The following is a 22,093-nucleotide window of genomic DNA, read 5'->3' on the forward strand; positions in this document are numbered from 1 at the left end:
TACTCCAAACATTAAAACAATATTTTAAGTTACCAGTACATTATTCCATTGTCATAGAAAGATTCCCAAAGTATATATGTTTCAAAGAAAAAAGGAATGAAATATCATTTATACATGCTTTGGTTAAATAAATACAAGAAAGCTACCTTCTGAAAATATAATCAAATGGGGAGAAGCAGGCAAAAACAAAGGCACAGTCAATATCCACAGCAAGCAGTCAGAAACTTAGTTTTCAAAGTAAAACATTCCTTACCCTATGACATCAATCACCCTCAAGAGCTCAGAGTCAAGCAGCATAGAAGCAGAAATGGGCTCCCAGAGATTATCACTCGCTATGATTTTCACTTGCTGGAGACCCTGATAGTTCAGCATTCTTCTTAACACCTTTCAGAGAGAGAAGCAGAACATAGGAAAGGTTAAAAATGAGTTTTCAGCAGCTGAATTACAATGAAGAAAGCTAAAATGTCTTCAAACTCAGCATCCTGGATGATAGTGTCAATATTATTTCTCAATAGAAATGTGCCCCGTGTGGGGGGAAAAAAGCATTATCACTAAGATAATCCACTTCATGGGAATGTAAGGAGAAAAAAAAAAAACGAAGAGGTAAAAATGTTTTAGAGGGATTTTCCCTCTGAATTTAAAATTACGTTTAGCCATAGAAAATTTGGGTGCAAGGGTGGAAATTTTTTTTAAAAAATCAGAGCAGTACTACCCATAAAAAACCCACTATTACCCTGGTATGCATTTTTTCATGAATTCTCTTATGCAGACACAATAAATTGGGATCAAATTAAATATACTATTTGGTAAATAAAATGCTTTAACTTAGTTTATTTTGAGTATTTTCCAATGTCTTTAAATATTCTGCCATTACTGAAAAGATTACAGTTCTTAGTATTTTGTACCATACTAGAAGTAGAAATAAGAAATATTCTGCTGTTACCCTCAAGTCTTTGATAGGGATACACAGGGCAGGCAATAAAATCTGCCTGTAGGACTACCCACCCACCATATTAAAAGTAACAAGCTAACTGTAACAGGAAATAAATGAACAAAGCACAGAGTGCCTACTCTGGTATTTGTTCTGTATCTGGGCCCCATGAGGACTCCAAAAAAAGCACAAGATGGGGTCCTCACCGTTAGGTGGCAAACACACTCACCAGGACACTAAAACTAACAGAATGTCCTAGAAAATCAGAGAGTAGTATATACTGAAATGTATGGATTGCCAAAATATAAAACAAGACAAGAGAAAAGAAGTCATTATTTCACCTAGGAGAAGGAGGTTCAGATTTCAAAACAGAAGTAGTTTTGTTTTGTTTTTAAATAGATCTTTATTGGAGTATAATTGCTTCACAATACCGTGTTAGTTTCAAAACAGAAGTAGTTCTTGATGAATGGGTGTGAATAAACCCACTGCTATACGCCCAAGCACTCTGAACTGTCAGGTTCATAGTAGCAGGTGCTCAATAAACATTGGTTGAATTAATTAAGATAAGAAAGAACAAAGATTTTCACAAGCTCTCTTTTCACTTTCTAACTTTTCTGAACTAAAGAAATTTCCAATTAATGTGCTCTTTTAGGAGGCAAATAATAAATCAATTCCACTCTGGAAGAAGTCTGAACAGATCCTTAATAGTAAATAAAGACCAACTCTCAAGATTCAGTAGGATTGAGACTCCCAAGCTCTCTATTAGGAGACCAATCTTGAGTTTCATCACCCTGAAATTCTTTCTTATTCTTACAGAGAGGAAGGAGAACAACTTAGTCACATTTGCATTTATCGCAATATTATATCTAGTTTTTCTAGTGCTATTCCTAGACCATCACCTCTAAGATTGCTTACTTTTAAGTAAGTATATATTCAAATAATACTCCAAACTATACAAGCCTATAAGCTATGTTTTATAATAGATTGCCAAAATCAGTATGAATAGCAGCATTCTTTGAGCAAAGTTTTATCTAATGTATTCCAAATGTTTTTGCTGTGGAACCCATCCCTTTCTGCCCCCTAAAAAGCCTAGATAGAAACCCTACCTATAAGAGAAATGAAAAGGAAGCTGTTCTGATTGGACTGAATGAGAGTCCAGAGACTCACACATCCATTTCCGTCCACCACCCTCAGATCCTAGACGGGATTTTCCAGACACAATTTTAAAACATCACTGAAAACCAGAGTAAACCATAAATACAATGTAAATAGCAAAAATAAAAGAAATAATAGCCTTGCCACCTTTACATACATTGCTTGTTTGTACTGTGTTTATTTCTACTCTTAAAAACAAATCCTCATTATTTCCAGGGGCCATCTTATTATACTATACGGAATATACATTCATTAAGCTTATCGAATCTGAACACCTACATTCATCTGCCATTATTGAACCCTTTCAATAGGCATTTTGACAAACAGGATGCAGATTCCAATAAAATCTTGCTACAAAAATGGCAAATGCAAACTAAAAGTTATTTCCTGAGACATGTTACTGCAGGTAAACTAAAGTTTCAGGGAAGAGGAAACGAAGTCTGAACTGTTTGAAACACTGATGATGAGTCTTAGAACAGGAATTACAGTCTTTCAAATCAGGTAAGCTGAATTAGAACGCAATGGAATCAGCAACAGACTCTTAATAGTAAAATACTAAATAAATAAAATAAAATAACCACCTTAGTTGCAGACCATTAGTTTAAAAGAAAAAGGGAACTAAATTCTAATTCTTCCATCAAATGAAATGAACACAATTAAAGAGACATGTATAATCCCAAGGAGAAAAAAAAACTATGAAATGTCAAATTTGGGAAGATGAAAGTCCATGACTGCAGCAACATGGTCCACCTGACTACAGGGTTACACAGGACACAGCCACTAACTTGGCTTCTGCTCTGTCCCCCTGCTGCTCTCATCAGACCTACCTGCACTCACAGCAGTCATAACTTGCCATGAACAACTCTTGTGCTTCAATCTTACACTAGTTCCACTGTCCCACCTCCACACCACCACACTCTCACCACTTCACTGGTAATGCCTACAGCATGGAGTTAACTTTGAGTTACCTGGCTCTGGCTGCATTCAGTCCTCTAAATCTATACCTTCTCCTCCCCACAACTAGTGATTAAATTGTGCTGTTACTGCAGTGAACATAATGGCCTACTGATGGCTCAGTGCCCCCACTTGTCTAATCCATCTTTCTCCACTTGCTCTTCCCCCAAATCCCTTTACCTCCCAGTCTTCACTTCTCAAAGGCATGGCCCTGCCTTAGCAACTTGGGGAGTTCCTATCCATCCCACCTTGAAGATTCCAACTAGTCTTCCAACAGACTTCCCAAATCCACTCATGCAGAGGTGTCACCCCCTCTCTGTACCTTCTGACAACCCTGTGCATTATTGTGCCAAAGAAATTATAGCTGATATCTTAGTTGTTCATATGGGACTCTACAGTCCCCAGATGTTAACTCTTTTGGGGCAGAAACAGTACTTTTTATCCTTGTATTCCAAGCATGTACACAATGCCTGACAAACTAGGTGTTGAATAAATGCTTCCTGGCAGACTGAATGAATAAATAAACGAAAGAAATTTAGTGGATATTACCTGCTTAAAAACATAAGACACTCAATTTAAAGAAAAAAAATTTTTAAACTGAAAGAAAATATAACCACAAAATTATATTTCTTGGAGAAAAGACACATAAAACAAGACAAATATAACGATAAAGTAAACTAAAGAATATCTCCACCTGAAAAGTTAAACTGCCATTTGTTTTCCAATGACAGAAGGGATTATTATTCTCAGATTTTCCTTTTCTGAAAAATAGAAATAATAGTAGTTACCTCATAAAGGAGGTAGTAAGCATTAAATAAAAATAAATATTTAGGGAAAGTGGCTCAAAAAGTAACACACTTTGCAAATGTTAGTTGCTACCTATTTGCTAATCACAAATAGAAACATCTAACACACTCCAATATAATAGGCATTCCACAGAAAACAAGAATGAGATTATATACTATAAATTTTGATATATGATGGTGAAAGAAAAATCTACATTTCTTGAAGTCCTAAAAATCTAAAATGATACAATTGTTTTTATAACGATTATCATAATTCCACAAATAATGAATATTTAAGTAGGAAAACTCAACACAACTCTACAGACAAAGGCAATTTGGGGCATAGAGGGAATTACATATGCCTTAATCAGGAATATAAATATTATTAACATTTTGCTTGAATTTTATGTTATAACTAGCAAAATAAATAACTGTGCTATAAAAAATATGGTGTTCCTACTACTAATTTCCGTGAAACCATAAAAGAATTTTTCACTAATAACTTAAAGATAAAAAGACTTTAAAGTTGTACAGACCTTGATATAATTGATGTCAAATGCCCTCTCATTCCAAATCTGCAAAACAGAAAGTCAAAATGTCAGGACTGAAAGTTTTTGTGTCAGAAAGCAAATATTATCATTAATATTAACCTTTCTCCATTAATATTATCTCTCATCATCTTTCTTATCATCTGAAAATCCATTTTTCTTACTTAAGGGAATGTCCTGTTATTAAATTTATAGATATTTATAAGACAACATAATTTTTAATTAAAATGTTATTTTTAAAAACCTTAAAATATTTGGTGGGTATTTTTCAAAAAGTCACCTAATTCCAGAGATTTCTAAAAATGGAATATCCATTCAATCATTCAACAAAGATTGACAAGGCAATGTATGCCGAGGACTATAGCAGGCACTGGAGACCTAACAGACACGGGATTGTTGTAATAATTCTTATAAGATCCCTACACACACACCCCAAAGCCAAGTATTAATAAGGACAATGTACAGGAGTAATTTTTTTAGTGCACACAGAGAATCACAACGATGTGCCACATAACAAAAGCAAACTCTTAATGAAGACAGATAAATGGAACATGCACAAATCTCTCAGGCTTAGAATCATGTAGCAGGAGGTTTTAGAGTTAAAAGAGAACTTCCACAACTTTCAGTTTGTAGCTGAGAGATGGGCCTAGCCTCCAGGTACTCTTTTCAGCCTCCAGTGATACTGGAAAGTGTTCTTATCAAAGAAGCTTCCTCACCATAGCTTGTGATTATCAAGAGTCTAAAAGAGATGTGAATAACCCATTATTTACCAGAAACAATTTCTAAGTGTGACTTTACCATAATAGAATGCTGTTTGACCCAAACCTACATTTAGTTTCACCATGGGTTAAACATACCCTGACATTTAAGAAAGTTCTCAAACAATTTTGTTGTAATCTGGGGAAGGATAACAAAAACAAGTATATTCTTGATTCTGGCTTCCTAGAGCCCTTGGCTCATCCTCATGTCCTATATCATGTCCTGTGATACTGTAGTTTATCTGTTCCCGTGTCTGCCTCTCTCACTGAACTCCTCAAGAGCTTATTAATCTTGGTATCCCTAAAACATAATAGTCACAATGCCTCGACACAGTAGAAGCTCAATAACTGCTTGCTAATTGCATGAAAACTTTTAAAATCAGTTTTGACAGACAGCATATTAACAAGCAAAAGTGTATAGAGACCCACTATGAGTGTGTGTGAGGCTCTATGGGGTACAGTGCAGGGTGACGTATCCCTCCAGCCTGCCAACAGACCAGCTAGAAACACAAGATATCATGTTTTACATTTTTAAATCATTAAAAGGTGTTAAATAACGGTTTAGGAAAAGGGTAGGCAGATTTCTGCCAGCTTGCCAAATCTGGCCCACCATTTGTACTTTTTACAGCCTGAAAGCTAAAAATGGATTTTAACAGTTTTAAGTGGTTACATTTTAAATGATTATATAATTACCTACATAATATCCTTAATATTGCCTTTTGATCCACAAAGCCTAAAATATTTACTCTCTGGCCCTTTAAGAAGAAGTCGGCCACCCTCTGGTTTAGGACCACGGAAGACTCATGGAGCAAAATGAGATTAATCATTCATTAAACTATATAGTAAACACAATATTGTTGTAAGAACTAGAGAAACTAGGGAAAGCTTGGAAGAAGGAGAATTTGACCTGGGGTAGTACCAATAACAAAAACAAAGAAATAGTTCCGGGAGGCATATACTAAGTACAGTTTTCTAAAGTGGGAAGAATTTGGATGGGCAGAGAGAAAGAATAAATGGTGACATGTAGTTAATTTGTTAATAGACACCAATAGAACAAATTAGTCTCATGACACAAAGTAGTCAACGAAGTGCCACAAATTACTTTAAAAATTATAAATAAATGTCCAAAGGTTAATCATGTTCTAAAAAATATATTACTAACTCCGATATAATCAATGTCCAGATCATGATAATGCTTGGCGCCCACAATCCAACTCACGACATAGTAGGCAGTCAGCTGAAGATTTACATAAGGCCAGTTGAAACCTTTCCCCAGCCATCCAGGGAACGACCATGGCAGCCCTGCAGAGAGGAAGAGGCAAAGTTGGAGTAGGTATAAGAGTGCTGGCACTATTAAAAACAAAGCAAAATAAATCAAAAAGAACAAACACAGGCTAAGCAAAGAGCCAATAAAGATCTGACTAAAGGAAAGATTACACATCATGCACAAATTCTCAAAATCCCTTCCAGTTTATGAACACAGTAATTCCTTATTGACCCCGAGAGTCAGGTTCCATAATTCCAAATGCTCTTTCAAGAAAAACAAATAAAAATAAACAAAAACAAACACCTCTCTCAATGATACTTACCAATATAAAGAAATGTAACCTACAATTTAATTTAACTTCCACACCTCCTGCTAAAACGATATACAATGTTCAATTTTTATTCTCTAAGGTCAAATCAAAGAGTTTTGAAAGGCTTATGCATAACTATTTCTGTGAGGTAAGTACAATACAAATTCCTTATTCACTAGTACATCTTCTTTCAACCTGAAGCTATTTAAAGACTAATTAGTCAGGTAATCAAATTTAACAAAACTAGTTTGTCCTATGTCAATACAAATGCCATTGACTCAATAGGGAAATATACCTTTGTTACAGGATATAGAACAAATAATCCACATTCTTCTAATACCCGTTATTATTAACCAAAAAAAAAAAAAATGAGAAGAGTAGAGAAGCATTAATTAAGATTCTAAATCCCAATTCTCTTACTAATATATTAATATTAAAATAAGGTCAACATTAAGTTCCTTAATTGTTAATATATATTACCAATCTAGTTCACCACTGAAAAAAATTAAAATCAAAGTGACAAAATGCTTATTTTTCTAAACTCTAGAAGAATGCCTAAGTGTATCCAAATAATAAATGTGACATTAAAATAATGGAATGTTTTAAAACAATGAAATGCCAAATACATTCTGAAGGCCCACCATGTGAAGTCTTTGTTAGGACATGGTTCAGCATGCCAGATTTTCTGCATTTAAATTAGAACTGACCTTGAAAACAGCACAATGGGCAAGTATGTGCTGAAGTCAATGATGCTTTTTACTGCTCAAACCATTTCTGGAATCTCTTACAAAAGTCCATTTAGAAAGAACACACTGACCTCCTCATTTTTTTTTAACTTAGAAAAACTTATGCTTGTCCTTTAATTGGATGGTTGAAAATGATTTTTAAAATAACTTGAACTTAAGTCCTATAAAATGGATCTCAACTCATGTAATTTAGCCTGAATGTATAAGCCTGTTTAAAAAAAATCAAATTCATTTCAAATGATAAAAGTATGTCACCACTGTGTATGTTTGAAATCTTTTATAGGTCTGTGCACTGCTACAGGAGAACAGTGCAAGGAGTACAATCCCATTTAAGAAACCATCCTGCCACTAGAATCTAAGCTCCACGAGGACAGGAATTGGGGGCTGGATCGTTCTAGGCATCCCCAGTGCCTAGAACAGTGACCACCACATCCTTGAGGTTCAAAACAAACACACATACAAACCAAAAAAAACTTCTGTACGTACCTCATCTAGAAATGGGGTCTACTACTGCATGTAGCACACAATGCTGCATACAGTATACAATTTTATAAATAGTATTGCCCTTTTACAAATTTTGATGAGAAATTTTGTTGAGGAAATTAGTATAGCACCACAAAAAAAAGAAAAAAAACAAAAAATCGAAAACAACAGAATAAGGTTCTAAACCTGATTTTGACATTTACTAATTTTCGGACCTTAAGTCAGTGCTATAAGCTCTCTAAGCCTCCACTGCCTGTAAACTGAGAAGAGTAATGTCTTACTCCAGAGGTATGATAAATATCAGACACAATATATATGCGCAAAGAAGGAATCATGCCTGGCACATGCTTTGCTGCTGGTAGCATACGGGTAGTATTAACAACATTATTAATACTACAGTATTAATAGATACTCCACACACATGATTCAGAATTTAAAAATTAAAGGAAAACAGACTACAAAAGTACATCAAACTTCACTTCTTACCCATGAGTGTGATATTAGGGTTCCGCTTCTTAGCTTCCTTCATTAACCACCACTCATATCCTCGGAAATAATTCTCATCTAATGCATAGTGCATGTGGGAGGGCTCGGTGCCATCTGAATGGGAGAGAGCAAAACAGAAAGGAAACTATCTGTTAATGGTGCTTTGTAGGCCACTCTCCCCTACACACATACACACATTTCAGAGAAGTAGTATTCCAGAACCAATCCTGACGTAGGGCACATAAGAATAATCTTATATAACTTAAGGATGGATGATCAAAGCATATTATTTCATTTTTTCATTACCATAAGCATCATAAAGATCTTAAATTATAAAACCACAACTTTCTATTGTAAGCAGTGTTAAGAAAAGTGTTATCAACTCATATAATTGAAAATTCCTAGGACTATATTCTGCTGGGATTTGGTCTCTCTGGGGTTTTCAAATCCCTATGTCCAACTTTAAGTTCAGATCACCTCAGCTTCCAGCTTCTCAATCCTAGATGTGAATCCTGGGCTCCAAAGCCCCAATTTCCATACCCCAGGCCTTGAGCCTGTAACATGCCTTGTTAAATCAAGACAACAGAATTTTGAGAAAAGAGGAACGAGTACACTTTCCCACTGTAAGAAAATTCTATACTAACCTCTACAGGGTGTCAAGGTAGGTAAGTGACACCAGTCCTCACGTGTTGCCACATTTCACAAACATCTGCCCTTGTTAAGAAGGGCCTCAGAAGGAGAGGGGCCCTAGCCCTTTTCTTCCTAAAGGTGAACATCAGAATTCACAAGAACTACCTGCTTCTGTATCTCTACCTCTAATTTAGCTTCAGCAAATGAAGGTGGCCAGTCATTATCACTTCTGCAAAATAGGGTTTGACAATAAAATGCATGTCTTTTATAATAGGTTGGGGATAGTTTTGTTATGGGATTTTCTTTTGTTTTTCATTTGCATTGTTTCTTTTCAGCATGAATTAAATACCAATTCCACTACGCAGATATATCTATTTAACAAAAGCCACTTCCAAGTCACTAACAGGTACATGGGTATATAGACAATACTCTAAGGTTCACTATAATGGAATCTAACTGATAAAAAATAAGTTATATACAATCATTGAGAGAATTTTCTTCTTCCTGAAAACCAGAGACCTATAAATTTTTTAATTGACTACATGTACTACACAAAGCCAAAATTATGACAATGAAGATTGAAAATTTAGTGGTTGAAAATGATTTTATTTTTAAAAGACAAAAAAGCTATATCTCTGAAATATCTCTGAAATTACTTATATTTTTGCCACATGTTTTTATTTAAAGCTAATAACATCTTACATATTTTATATATTAAAATCTTTCTTTTTTTAACTTCTCAGTAAAATTCCAAACTCTCCCTATGCTCTGTCTAGTAAATATTAGTTTATAAAAAACTGTGGATTTGTTTACTACTTAGTACTTCAACTAAATAAGCAATCTAAAGTCCACAAGCTGCTTTGTATGGAAAAAATGCATATTTTGATATAATATTTTAAAAATAATTAGAATGAAGAAGGAACAATAAAGAACAATCTAAGCAGTAATCAACATCAAAAATGTTGGCATTCTTTATATTCTGAAACCACAGTCCATAAGTTTAAGTATAGGTTTAAATATTGGGGGAAAACGATGCCATTCCACAAATACTCCTACCTGTTGTCTGCCCATCACCACCTATTTCAACTTTTAGAATATGCAAAGAGGCACCGAAGTTCGGCTGGGGAAAGAAGTAACAATATTAACACTGTGATTCATTGTATGAAGGACAAAACACTTTAAGACAATTACTAATCACTGCCTTTCGTTTTGCAGATGAGAAAACCAAAGCAAAACTTCAAATAAACAGCAACTTATTCCAAAAGTAATTTGCCTAGTTTTTTAAAAACTAGAATTGTGAAGGCACTAAAGACTATTGGTGAAATTCACCACAGTTTCTAAGATATCACAGATACCATTAAATAATTATTTTTTCATTACCTTAAAGAGATAATCCAGTATTTGAGAACGATAGGGCTCTGGGTAATTTACTAGAAGTCGGGAGGTTGCCTAAAAAATAAAAAGTTTTCAAAAGTATGAATAAAACAAATCCAATAATGAACACCTTTTCAGAGTGCTTATGTATGCCATCTAGCATGCCCGTATTTAGCCAGCTCTTGGGCAGCGTTGAGCTGTGGAAAGCCGTTTCCCAGGTTATCTGTTTGCCTGTCTTGGTTTTGCCCATCATTGGGCAAATATGGCTGTTGTCTGTCCCATAGCTAAAACATAGGTTCCAAGCAACAACCAGGTTTCTCTTCTACTGAGATGAGGGTTGGCTGGGAGGTAAGCTTGCTAAGTCTATTGATGAATCTCATTACTACAAATTTATCTTGAGGACCTTGACTCACAGAATGGTTTTTAGAAGAAATGAAACAGTTTCTCTGTCTTAAGGCTGTTTGTCAACTACAGTATCTGGGGGCCAGAATGGGAAAGATGAATCTCAGGTAATTTTTCCCCTCAATATCTTGCAAGAAAATATTACAAGCAGCACTGCTTAAAGGAACCTCCACTCTCCTCATTCTTATTAGAGATTTATAGGTGCTACCTCTTGCTATTAAGAACGACCACACAGTGATTCCCCAGGCCAGGCTGTACTAAGGAAACCTCACACAAGACTTTCCATCAGAATAGAAAGAGAGAGGTGGAAGATGCAGGAAATAACACTTGATCATACCTAAACCATGGCTGATGACTGCTTGAACAAAGAAATCACAAAATCAATAACCCACCAAGTATGTATACTTTGGGGGGCAACAGTAGCAAGGGGGATAAAGAGATAGGTTTTAACATGAAACAACCAACACCTTGCCAGGTGTATGCCAAGGGCAAGACTTGACTTCCATGGGGCTTGATGTTCTATTTTACTCTCATATATGCTACCACTGACATTCTGCTGGTGTCTCAGCCCCTGCCACTGACACACAGGCCCATGGAGCTACTCTCTAGCCACTTCAAGCTCAACACATCCCCAACCAAACATAGCACTTTTTCCTAAATCTGTTTCCTTCTCATGTATTTGCCATCTTAGTAAAGAACAACACCTGTCTGAGCCATAAATTTAGGGTCACCCTTTCATCAAACTTTCCATCTATCTTCAGTCACCAAGACCTCCTTAATATCTCTCTTCATCCCCTCATCTTCAACCCCACTACCTTCCTAGGCTCTCCTCAATTATTAGAACAGCCTAAATGGTTTCAGGGTCTCCCATCTGCCTCCCCATATTTTATCCTCAATACTACTTGTCAGATTAATCTTCCCAAAACAAAAACCTAACCATGAAACTACTCTGTTTAAACATGCCAAGACTTCCCTCCCCCAAGAGCTTTCAGGATAAAGTTCAGATTGTTCAGTTTTATATCCAAATCCCTTAATTATTTGGATTCTAACTCTGACACTTTACCCCTTATCACTCTCACACCATCTATCTAGGTCTAACAAACTAATTTTTCTCTTTCTTCTGTCTGGAATGCATTCTACACCCTCATTTGGCCAAATCCAATTCATCCTTTAGCTTTCAGGTCAAACTCCACCTCTTCAAGGAAGAATACCTTCTGCTCCTCCCCATAAGTTTGACATAAGTCAGGGGTCCCCAACTCCCGGGCCACAGACCGGTACAGTCGGTGGCCTACTAGGAACGGGGCCGCACGGCAGGAGGTGAGTGGAGGGTGAGCCAGCGAAGCTTCATCTATATTTACAGCCACTCCCCATCGCTCTCATTACCGCCTGAGCTCCACCTCCTGTCAGCATTATGGTGAGTTGTATAATTATTTCATTATATATTACAATGTAATAATAATAGAAATAAAATGCACAATAAATGTATCGCGCTTGAATCATCCCAAAACCATCCCCCTCCCCTGGTCCATGGGAAAATTGTCTTCCATGAAACCGGTCCCTGGTGCCAAAAGGGTCGGACACCACTGATGCAGATTGGACTGTGGACTCCCTCGGCACAAGGTCCACATGGCTACCATAACTCTTCTATCCCTGCACTCTCATCACTGCTTTACTTTTCTGTTTCACCTCTAAGTTCCCTGAGGACAAGGACTGTGTCTTACTCAAGTTCATATCCTCATTTAGTCTATTATTCAATAACCATTTATTTAATATCTTTTATGTTATCATTTGTTGCACTGCACAGGCAACATAATATAGGCTTTGCATCCATGAAGCTGGTATCCTGATTACATCATTTACAAGCAATGTGACCAAGGGCAATTTATCATAAAGTGGGTTATCTTCTTCATTCAGCTGTCCTAAGACTAAAATAAAGTATATGTAAAGGACTTAGCACAGTAGCTGGCACATAGTAAGCTCTCAAGAATTGACAGGCACTGTATACACAAATTGTTTTTAAACATAGAGTCACTTTCTCAAAGAGCTTACAGACTAGCAGAGGCTCAAATATTAAAGTGAATGAATGCTGTATATGCACACTAACCTATCCTTGACCCAAGGTAAACAATGCTGCCTACCCTGCATTATGCTAACGATATACATTGTTAGAACAGTGTGTTTCACTGTTTGGGGGTTATTTTGCTCTCTGTGCTCTTCTATCCCTAACACAGAAAGTGCCAACTTTGAGTAACCACACCACATCATTACTCTATTGCAAGCCTACAGTCACACCCAATGCAAAAGCATTAGTCAATGGCAATAGTCAGCTAGGAGCAGTACAGCCAAACGTTGAAAGGTACCATTAAGCAATAGCAAATTACCAAATTACTAATCACGCTCCCTGAATAAGGCCTGGAGCTCTTTACAAGCAGCCCAGGAAGCCTTAGCACAGTAGCTGGAACATAGTAGGCTCTCAACAAATGGCAGGCATTGTATACCCAAACTGGAACACGTTTTTCATTTAAAATCCTTGGAATAACTTCCTCCCCACTAATCTATGAAACAGAATGATATTAACCAAAATTAGTCGTGTGACAGATGCCAGCCTGTGCTTTGACATCTATCCTCACAATGTTCCTACCAGGTAGGTATCACTGTGTCCCCAGAAAAAAACCTGAGATACAGGGAAGTTAAATAACCTGCCCAAGGCTGTACAGTGAGTGGCAGGGCCCAGAACAGATCCCTAGCAATCTGCTCTTCAGTCCACGTACACCATACTGCCTTCCCTATCAAATATGAAGATTCCAAACACTTATTGCCACAAACTGTGCTAGGTACCAGGGACTTCAGAAAGAAGTTTAAAGTGGTGTACAAATATAGTCTTGCAACCATTTTCATCCAATCGTATTTACCGAACTTCTAAGATGAGTGATGCATTACACATAAGGACACTATTAGAATAGATAACAGTCTCCTATTCTGAGTTACGAAACAATTCTTCTCATTTTAATAATTTTAAACTGAGTTAATAAACATAAAATAACAAAACATTTCCATTTTCAGCAAGTTAAACAATGGATTTAATATCAAAGTAAAGATATTAGGACATTATGAGTCCTCATTTTAAGAAATACTGGCTATTCCAGGTTTAAACCACAAAAATAGAAAGGAGAATGGTAGTAGTAAAGAATAAATACACTAGCCCATTAGTCTACTGTTTACCTTGAAATATGCACCAGCAGCTATGAGTGAGGTTGCAACATTAGAAAATAAAAATGTAAAAATCAGCTGGGTTAGGGAAAAGATTTTTTTTTTCCACAGTAGAAGGTCAGATCTGTGATCAGACTACAGACCAAGTTATCCACTGGCTTTTCCTTCTTGTAATGCAAATGCAAAACTTAATCTCTGATCACCAAGGCATCCACTTTTCAAAAATAATTATGTTTTCTGGTACGTCTACTTAAAAATAGTCACCCAAATCTCGTCGGTAACTTGAAACCTTAGAGTTTTGCTAAGTTAAATGATGGACATTAATTAAATATATAGATAATTTCCAAATAATATAAAATGCTAAAACATTAATTACTGAACATAGGTTTATCTACTTTTGGTTTCTTATCACAGAGAAACAAAAGATATTTAGATCTGTTAGAAAACATGTCTTGTGCTACAATGAAAAACTGTACCAAAAAAGAAGCATATGCTTCTAGAAATTATAAAATATATTCATAAATTTGCCAACCTACAGAATACTGGTATAACAGTTCACAATTGTTTACTTCCTAGTTTTCACTAGAAATTAAGGTTTATAAGAGTCAAGCATTCTAACTAATATATGTAATTAAAATACTGGAAATAATAAGGGAAACAATTCTATCAAGGAAAGTAGGATGTATTTTGGCTAAGAAAAGGTATGAGGTAGGGAGATGTATTTTTGTTAGGGAAATGAAAGTAATTTTGTCCTAAAGTAGACAAAATGAATGGATATAGAAGCTGGGGAAAGAGAGAGAGAGAAGAGAGGGAATTTTACCTGTGTAGTCAAGCTAGCCAAAAATGAAATAAATTTATTTTAAGGATTTTTTTAAAATAAACTTTAATAGCGTACTTATGTAAAACTAAAACTTAATTATCTTTCATCTGCTAAGAAGACAAATTTTTATTAGACTATTGGTCTGCTCTTGATAAGCCTGTGAAAGGTTTTTCTTTACCTTTTAAGTAACCTGCCTAGGAAACAAAGATTCTGTGTTTTATCAAAATAATATTCTATTCTTCACATTATCTTTACTGAATCTTTAATTACTTAAAAAAAAAAGTGACTCTTCTCTATTAAAAGAGCTAAGGTTGTGTGTTTGGGGTGGGGGTGGGGGTTAAACTGGGATTAAAATAAGTAACTTTATGTATTTGCCTGTGAAGTTCTTGTGATTTTGGTTAAATGGATAACTAAGTATTATTTCACAGTGACCAACAATCCTATTTAATCAAGTGTTTTAACAGCTTTTGATATTTTGACAAACTTCCCAAAATCAAATTCTAAATGAAGTCTTTCTGACCTCAAAATAACTTTGAGATTTTCCAGATGGGCCCTGGAACATCTCAAAAGATGTGGTCTTTCTCCTTATAAAAAGACAGACGTTAAACTAATTAGGTTTTTTTGGTATGTTAAATTGCATGGGAAGCACTGTCAAAGACATAATGCTAAACCTTCTTTAGGTTATATTTGTATTGATATATGTTACTAATATATGTGTTCCAGAAATTACATGAAATTCCTAGATACCTGCTATATCCTGGTATAATGTTATCACTTGTAATTCTAGTTATTAACTTAAAATGTTGTATGTCACAGAAATAACCTAATTTCCTTGTCATGTGCATTATAATAAACTTTATCAGATCTTTAACATGGTCGTGTTCAAGTCGTTTTGTCATTTACAGACAATTATTTACTCTGATGCTTTTGCAAAAGTGTTCTTTGAAAAGTGCTTCATCTTCAAGAAGACTTGCGAAAAGGACTCTAACTTAAAGTACAGGATTCTGATAATTTTCAGATCATATTGCTCAACTGGGTAAGAATTTACAGTACTCTAAGGTAAAAAAAGATTCAGGGCTTCCCTGGTGGTGCAGTGGTTGAGAGTCCGCCTGCCAATGCAGGGGACACGGGTTCGTGCCCCGGTCCGGGAAGATCCCACATGTGGCGGAGCGGCTGGGCCTGTGAGCCATGGCCGCTGAGCCTGCGCATCCAGAGCCTATGCTCCGCAACGGGAGAGGCCACAGCAGTGAGAGGCCCGCGTACCGCAAAAAAAAAAAAAGATTCATAAAACTGCTAACTAAAGATCAAGATCAATCAGAATTAATTACAAGGAACTGAATGAACTGATGAGGATAATTATAATTTTTATGACTTTTTATCTGAAACATTATTAGTTCTTGAATGGTTTTTTTTTCCCCCAGACTTAAGGAAACCCTTTTTCCTAAGCTGTCTATGACTTACAGCAATTTGGTAAAGTGTACCCTTATAAACAAAGATAAAACAAATTTCTCCCTACCTGATCCCTTCAGAATTTAGAAACTCTTAGTGAGTATTCTCATTTTCATAGCAATATATTTATTTGCATAAGTTCCTAAGAATCTGTCCTCCTTGTAACAGGACACAATTGGAAACATTGATTATATTACTAAGGTTTTAACTGGAATGTCATATCTGAGAGAGATGAACATAGACTCAGATATGACCAGACAGATTTAAGGAACTAAACTTGACTTATGGAGCCAATAAAGCTCCTTGGAAAAATCAGCCTGGCAACTTGCTTACAGAAGCCTTACCAGGTGAGTAAGGAAGGTCGCTTCCTGGCAGATGTAGGAACCTCAGGATATTCGGTGGACCTCGAGAAGAAAGGAATTCACCCAAATCTATCAGTACTGCAGGGAAAGTCTGATGGTAAGCTCATAGCTTGGCTTCCTACCTTGAGAGAGACTTCTAAGAGTCCAATCTGTGATTCCTTGTGTGAAGGTCCAGCAGAGTATACTTGAAAGAGCCTATATGGTCTATCACTATTCTTGTTGCACTTAATAAATAAATTAATTAATTATTAAATAATCAGGCCAGACTTATTTTGCAAGTAAATTAGCCTTATTTGGGTTATCTCTGATAAAAGGTGGGGGGAAGGGGAAACTATAGGACACCCTGTGGATATCAGATTTTAGTCCTGTTAATTGCCTTTGAGGTTTGTTTTCTACCTGTAAACTGGACTGAATACTGAATTCTTCTCACTTCCTCTAATATCTGGCTACAACTCTCCAGATATTGTTTCCAACTTTTTCCCACCTTTCTGACTTGGAATTATTGAGAACTAAAATTGCCCTTTTCCTGAAGCCATGCAAGCTAAAGTGGAACAACTAGATATAAACTCCAGAGAAATCACTACAACAGTTCATGTATGAACAATCTTTGTGCCTCTTGCTGCATGGACCACTCAGAAAGAACCCCCCCACCACCAGAGATATTCAGACTACAAACCAGGAAAATCTATGATTGCCACGATCTGTCCCCACCCCATCTGAATATGCTTCAAGTCCTACATCTAGAAATCTCAATTGGCTACCCTCAGGCCTCAGACTAGGTTTATAATCTGCTCCAACCACTAACCATTGCTTTTCTTTTGTTTCCGTAGAAATGCCTCTTATGAAATAACCTGAATCAAATATTTGCACCGTAGAGGCCTAACTTTATAAACACACCTGCATCGCTGCCTCCTCAAATGAGACACAATCCATTAATTGAACTGACCTATTCTAAGACAGTGGTTGGGTGCGATATGGAGCAATCCACCAACTCAGCACAGATTCAAACCTACTTACACCAGATGTCCCAAGATGTTAATCATAACATTATCTAATCTTTGAATGGATCCCTATGGCCCCAACATCACTGATCTCGTTTCAAGGTATGACCCTTTAAGCTTGGGTCAATGGCTACCAGCTGGATTTCAGGACTACTGCTTGTTCAATATAATTATTATAGGAGTGCTACTAAAATCCTTTCTAGGTTACAACATGCCCTATCCCTGACTTTTAGTAAATCAGCTACTCAGGCAGTTAACGTCCTCACCACTGACTCTGATGCCTAGGCATCAAGGGTGGATTGTAGTGTAATCCCCAACAGTTGGTTTTTCCTTTTTTGTAATGGAAGGGCAGGACTTAAGCTTTGATTGCAAGGCATCCACTCCAGAGTTATCCATTTCAGAGATAGCTATCTCAAATAAACACACTGCCAGCCACAGAACTAGATAAAGAGCCAGGCTGGGGTTGGCGGGAGGGGGTGGGGGGGATTCTTTGTTTGAGATCTTGGTTGATTTCGATAACTGACCATCATTAGGGTCATTTTTTTTTTCTCTTCCTGCACTTTAAATTTCTACTCTTAAGTTTTGAACTCACCAATAAAAAGTGAGCCCACAAAACCCTAGGCCTCACCCTTGACCCTAATGAAAGCAGAACCCCAGGCCCACACCCCCCTCTCTACCTACAACCTCCCTGTGTGGCCCAGGTGTGCCATGTGCTTTCCAGGACCTGTGAGTAATAAACTTTTTATTTTCAAGGTTTTCTGACGGTTATCACTGAGGGCATCTTGCAATCATAGTAAATAGCACAGAGAGGAGCTTCAAGATGGCAGAAGAGTAAGACGTGGAGATCACCTTCCCGCCCACAAATACATCAGAAATACATCTACATGTGGAACAGCTCCTACAGAACACCTACTGAACGCTGGCAGAAGACCTCAGACCTCCCAAAAGGCAAGAAACTCCCCATGTACCTGGGTAGGGCAAAAGAAAAAAGAAAAAACAGAGACAAAAGAATAGGGACGGGACCTGCACCAGTGGGAGCGAGCCGCGTGAACACAGCTTGAAGGGGGCTAGTGGGCCACAGCTAGCCAGGAGGGAGTCCGGGAAAAGGTCTGTAACTGCCGAAAACGCAAGAGACTTTTTCTTTGTTTGCCTCTTTGTTTCCTGGTGCGCGAGGAGAGAGGATTAAGAGCTCTACTTAAAGGAGCTCCAGAGGCGGGCGCAAGCCGCGGCTAACAGCGCGGACCCCAGAGATGGGCTAAGGCTGCTTCTGCAGCCACCAAGAAGCCCGTCTGCAACCACAGGTCACTATCCACACCTGCCCTCCCAGGAGCCTGTGCAGCCCGCCGCTGCCAGGGTCCCGTGACCCAGGGACAGCTTCCCAGGGAGAACGCACGGCGCGCCTCCGGCTGGTGCAACATCACAGTGGCCTCTGCCGCCGTAGACTCGCCCCGGATCCGTACCCCTCCCTCTCCCCGGCCTGAGTGAGCCAGAGCCCCCGAATCAGCCGCTTCTTTAACCCCGTCTGCTCTGAGCAAAGAACAGACGCCCTCCGGCGACCTACTTGCAGAGGCGGGGCCAAATCCAAAGCTGAACCCCGGGAGCTGTGCGAACAAAGAAGAGAAACGGAAATCTCTCCCAGCAGCCTCAGAAGCAGCGGATTAAATCTCCACAATCAACTTGATGTACCCTGCATCTGTGGAATACGTGAACAGGCAATGAATCACCCCAAATTGAGGAGGTGGATTTGGGGAGTAATGATTTTTTTTCCCTTTTTCTCTTATTGTCAGTGTGTATGCGCATGATTCTGTGTGTGATTTTGTCTGTATAGCTTTGCTTTTACCATTTGTCCTGGGGTTCTGCCCTTTTTTTTTTTTTTTCTTTTCTCTTTTTAATAAACTATTCAGCACTTGCTATCATTGGTGGATTTGCTTTCTGGTTTGGTTGTTCTCTTCTTTCTTTTTTTTTAAATTACTTTAAAAATTTTTTAATAATTATTTTTTGTTTTTTATTTTAATAACTTTTTAATTTAATCTTACTTTATTTATTTTATCTTTTTCTTTCTTTTCTCCCTTTTATTCTGAGCCGTGTGGATGACAGGCTCTTGGTGCTCCAGTCAGGCATCAGGGCTGTGCTTCTGACGTAGCGGAGTCAAGTTCAAGACATTGGTCCACCAGAGAACTCCCAGCTCCACGTATTATCAAACAGCAAAAATCTCCCAGAGCTCTCCATCTTAGCGCCAAGACCCAGCTCCACTCAATGGCCAGCAAGCTACAGTGCTGGACATCCTTTGCCAAACAACTAGCAAGACAGGAACACAACCCCACCCATTAGCAGAGAGGCTGCCTAAAATCATAATAAGTCACAGACACCCCAAAACACACCATCAGACATGGGCCTGCACACCAGAAAGACAAGATCCAGCCTCATCCACCAGAACACAGGCACTAGTTCCCTCCACCAGAAAGCCTACACAACCCACTGAACCAACCTTAGTCACTGGAGGCAAACACCAAAAACAACGGGAACTACAAACCTGCAGCCTGCAAAAAGGAGACCCCAAACACAGTAAGTTAAGCAAAATTAGAAGACAGAGAAAGACACAGCAGATGAAGGAGCAAGGTAAAAACCCACCAGACGTAACAAATGAAGAGAAAATAGGCAGTCTACCTGAAAAAGAATTCAGAATAATTATAGTAAAGATGATCCAAAATCTTGGAAATAGAATGGAGAAAATATAAGAAATGTTTAACAAGGACCGAGAAGAACTAAACAGCAAACAATGATGAACAACACAATAAATGAAATTAAAAATACTCTAGAAGGGATCAATAGCAGAATAACTGAGGCAGAAGAACGGATAAGTGACCTGGAAGATAAAATAGAGGAAATAACTATCACAGAGCAGAATAAAGAAAAAAGAATGAAAAGAATTGAGGACAGTATCAGAGACCTCTGGGACAACATTAAACGCACCAATATTCGAATTATAGGGGTCGCAGAAGAAGAAGAGAAAAAGAAAGGGACTGAGAAAATATTTGAAGAGATTATAGTTGAAATCTTCCCTAATATAGGTAAGGAAATAGTTAATCAAATGCAGGAAGCACAGAGAGTCCCATACAGGATAAATCTAAGGAGAACACGCCAAGACACATATTAATCAAACTATCAAAAATTAAATACAAAGAAAAAATATTAAAAGCAGCAAGGGAAAAACAACAAATAACATACAAGGGAATCCCATAAGGTTAACAGCTGATCTTTCAGCAGAAACTCTGCAAGCCAGAAGGGAGTGGCAGAACTATTTAAAGTGATGAAAGGGAAAAACCTACAACCAAGATTACTCTGTCCAGCAAGGATCTCATTCAGATTTGACAGAGAAATTAAAACATTTACAGACAAGTAAAAACTAACAGAATTCAGCAACACCATACCAGCTTTACAACAAATGCTAAAGGAACTTCTCTAGGCAGGAAACAACAGAAGGAAAGGACCTACAATAACAAACCCAAAACAATTAAGAAAATGGTAATAGGAACATACGTATCAATAATTACCTAAAATGTAAATGGATTAAACGCTCCAACCAAAAGACATAGACTGGCTGAATGGATACAAAAACAAGACCCGCATATATGCTGTCTACAAGAGACCCACTTCAGACCTAGGGACACATACAGATTGAAAGTGAGGGGATGGAAAAACATATTCCATGCAAATGGAAATCAAAAGAAAGCTGGAGTAGCAATTCTCCTATCAGACAAAATAGACTTTAAAACAAAGAGTATTACAAGAGACAAAGAAGGACACTACATAATGATCAAGGGATCAATGCATGAAGAAGATACAACAATTGTAAATATTTATGCACCCAACATAGGAGCACCTCAATACATAAGGCAAATACTAACAGCCATAAAAGGGGAAATCGACAGTAACACAATCATAGTAGGGGACTTTAACACCCCACTTTCACCAGTGGACAGATCATCCAAAATGAAAATAAATAAGGGAAGACAAGCTTTAAATGATACATTAAACAACATGGACTTAATTGATATTTATAGGACATTCCACCCAAAAACAACATAATACACTTTTTCCTCAAGTGCTCATGGAACATTCTCCAGGATAGATCATATCTTGGGTCACAAGTCAAGCCTTGGTAAATTTAAGAAAATTGAAGTTGTATCAAGTATCTTTTCTGCCCACAATGTTATGAGATTAGATATCAGTTACAGGAAAAAGTATGTAAAAAATACAAGCACATGGAGGCTAAACAATACACTACTTAATAACCAAGAGATCACTGAAGAAACCAAAGAGGAAATCAAAAAATACCTAGAAACAAATGACAATGAAAACACAACAACCCAAAACCTATGGGATGCAGCAAAAGCAGTTCTAAGAGGGAAGTTTATAGCA

General features: G+C 37.4%; 1 protein-coding gene across 3 annotated transcripts in view; it reads right to left on the reverse strand.

The window, feature by feature from the left end:
* The window catches only part of GALC (galactosylceramidase), a 59,636-nt gene that overhangs the window by 31,763 nt on the left and 5,780 nt on the right, over nt 1–22,093 (reverse strand). For 2 of the 3 annotated variants that reach the window (XM_029239515.1, XM_029239516.1), the window contains exons 2-6: nt 10,434–10,502; nt 8,424–8,537; nt 6,294–6,433; nt 4,362–4,400; nt 254–384 (exon numbers count right to left, since the gene is read on the reverse strand). In XM_029239515.1, the coding sequence (XP_029095348.1) occupies nt 254–384; nt 4,362–4,400; nt 6,294–6,433; nt 8,424–8,517 (404 nt within the window). In that variant the 5' untranslated portion in view covers nt 8,518–8,537; nt 10,434–10,502. Of the gene's footprint in view, nt 1–253; nt 385–4,361; nt 4,401–6,293; nt 6,434–8,423; nt 8,538–10,109; nt 10,174–10,433; nt 10,503–22,093 lie in introns of all 3 variants that reach the window. The other variant, XM_029239517.1, reaches the window with a different exon arrangement.

Source organism: Monodon monoceros, unplaced genomic scaffold (assembly GCF_005190385.1).
Source record: "Monodon monoceros isolate NGI ecotype Baffin Bay Population unplaced genomic scaffold, NGI_Narwhal_1 Super_Scaffold_21, whole genome shotgun sequence".
NCBI classification, from domain to species: Eukaryota; Metazoa; Chordata; class Mammalia; order Artiodactyla; family Monodontidae; genus Monodon; species Monodon monoceros.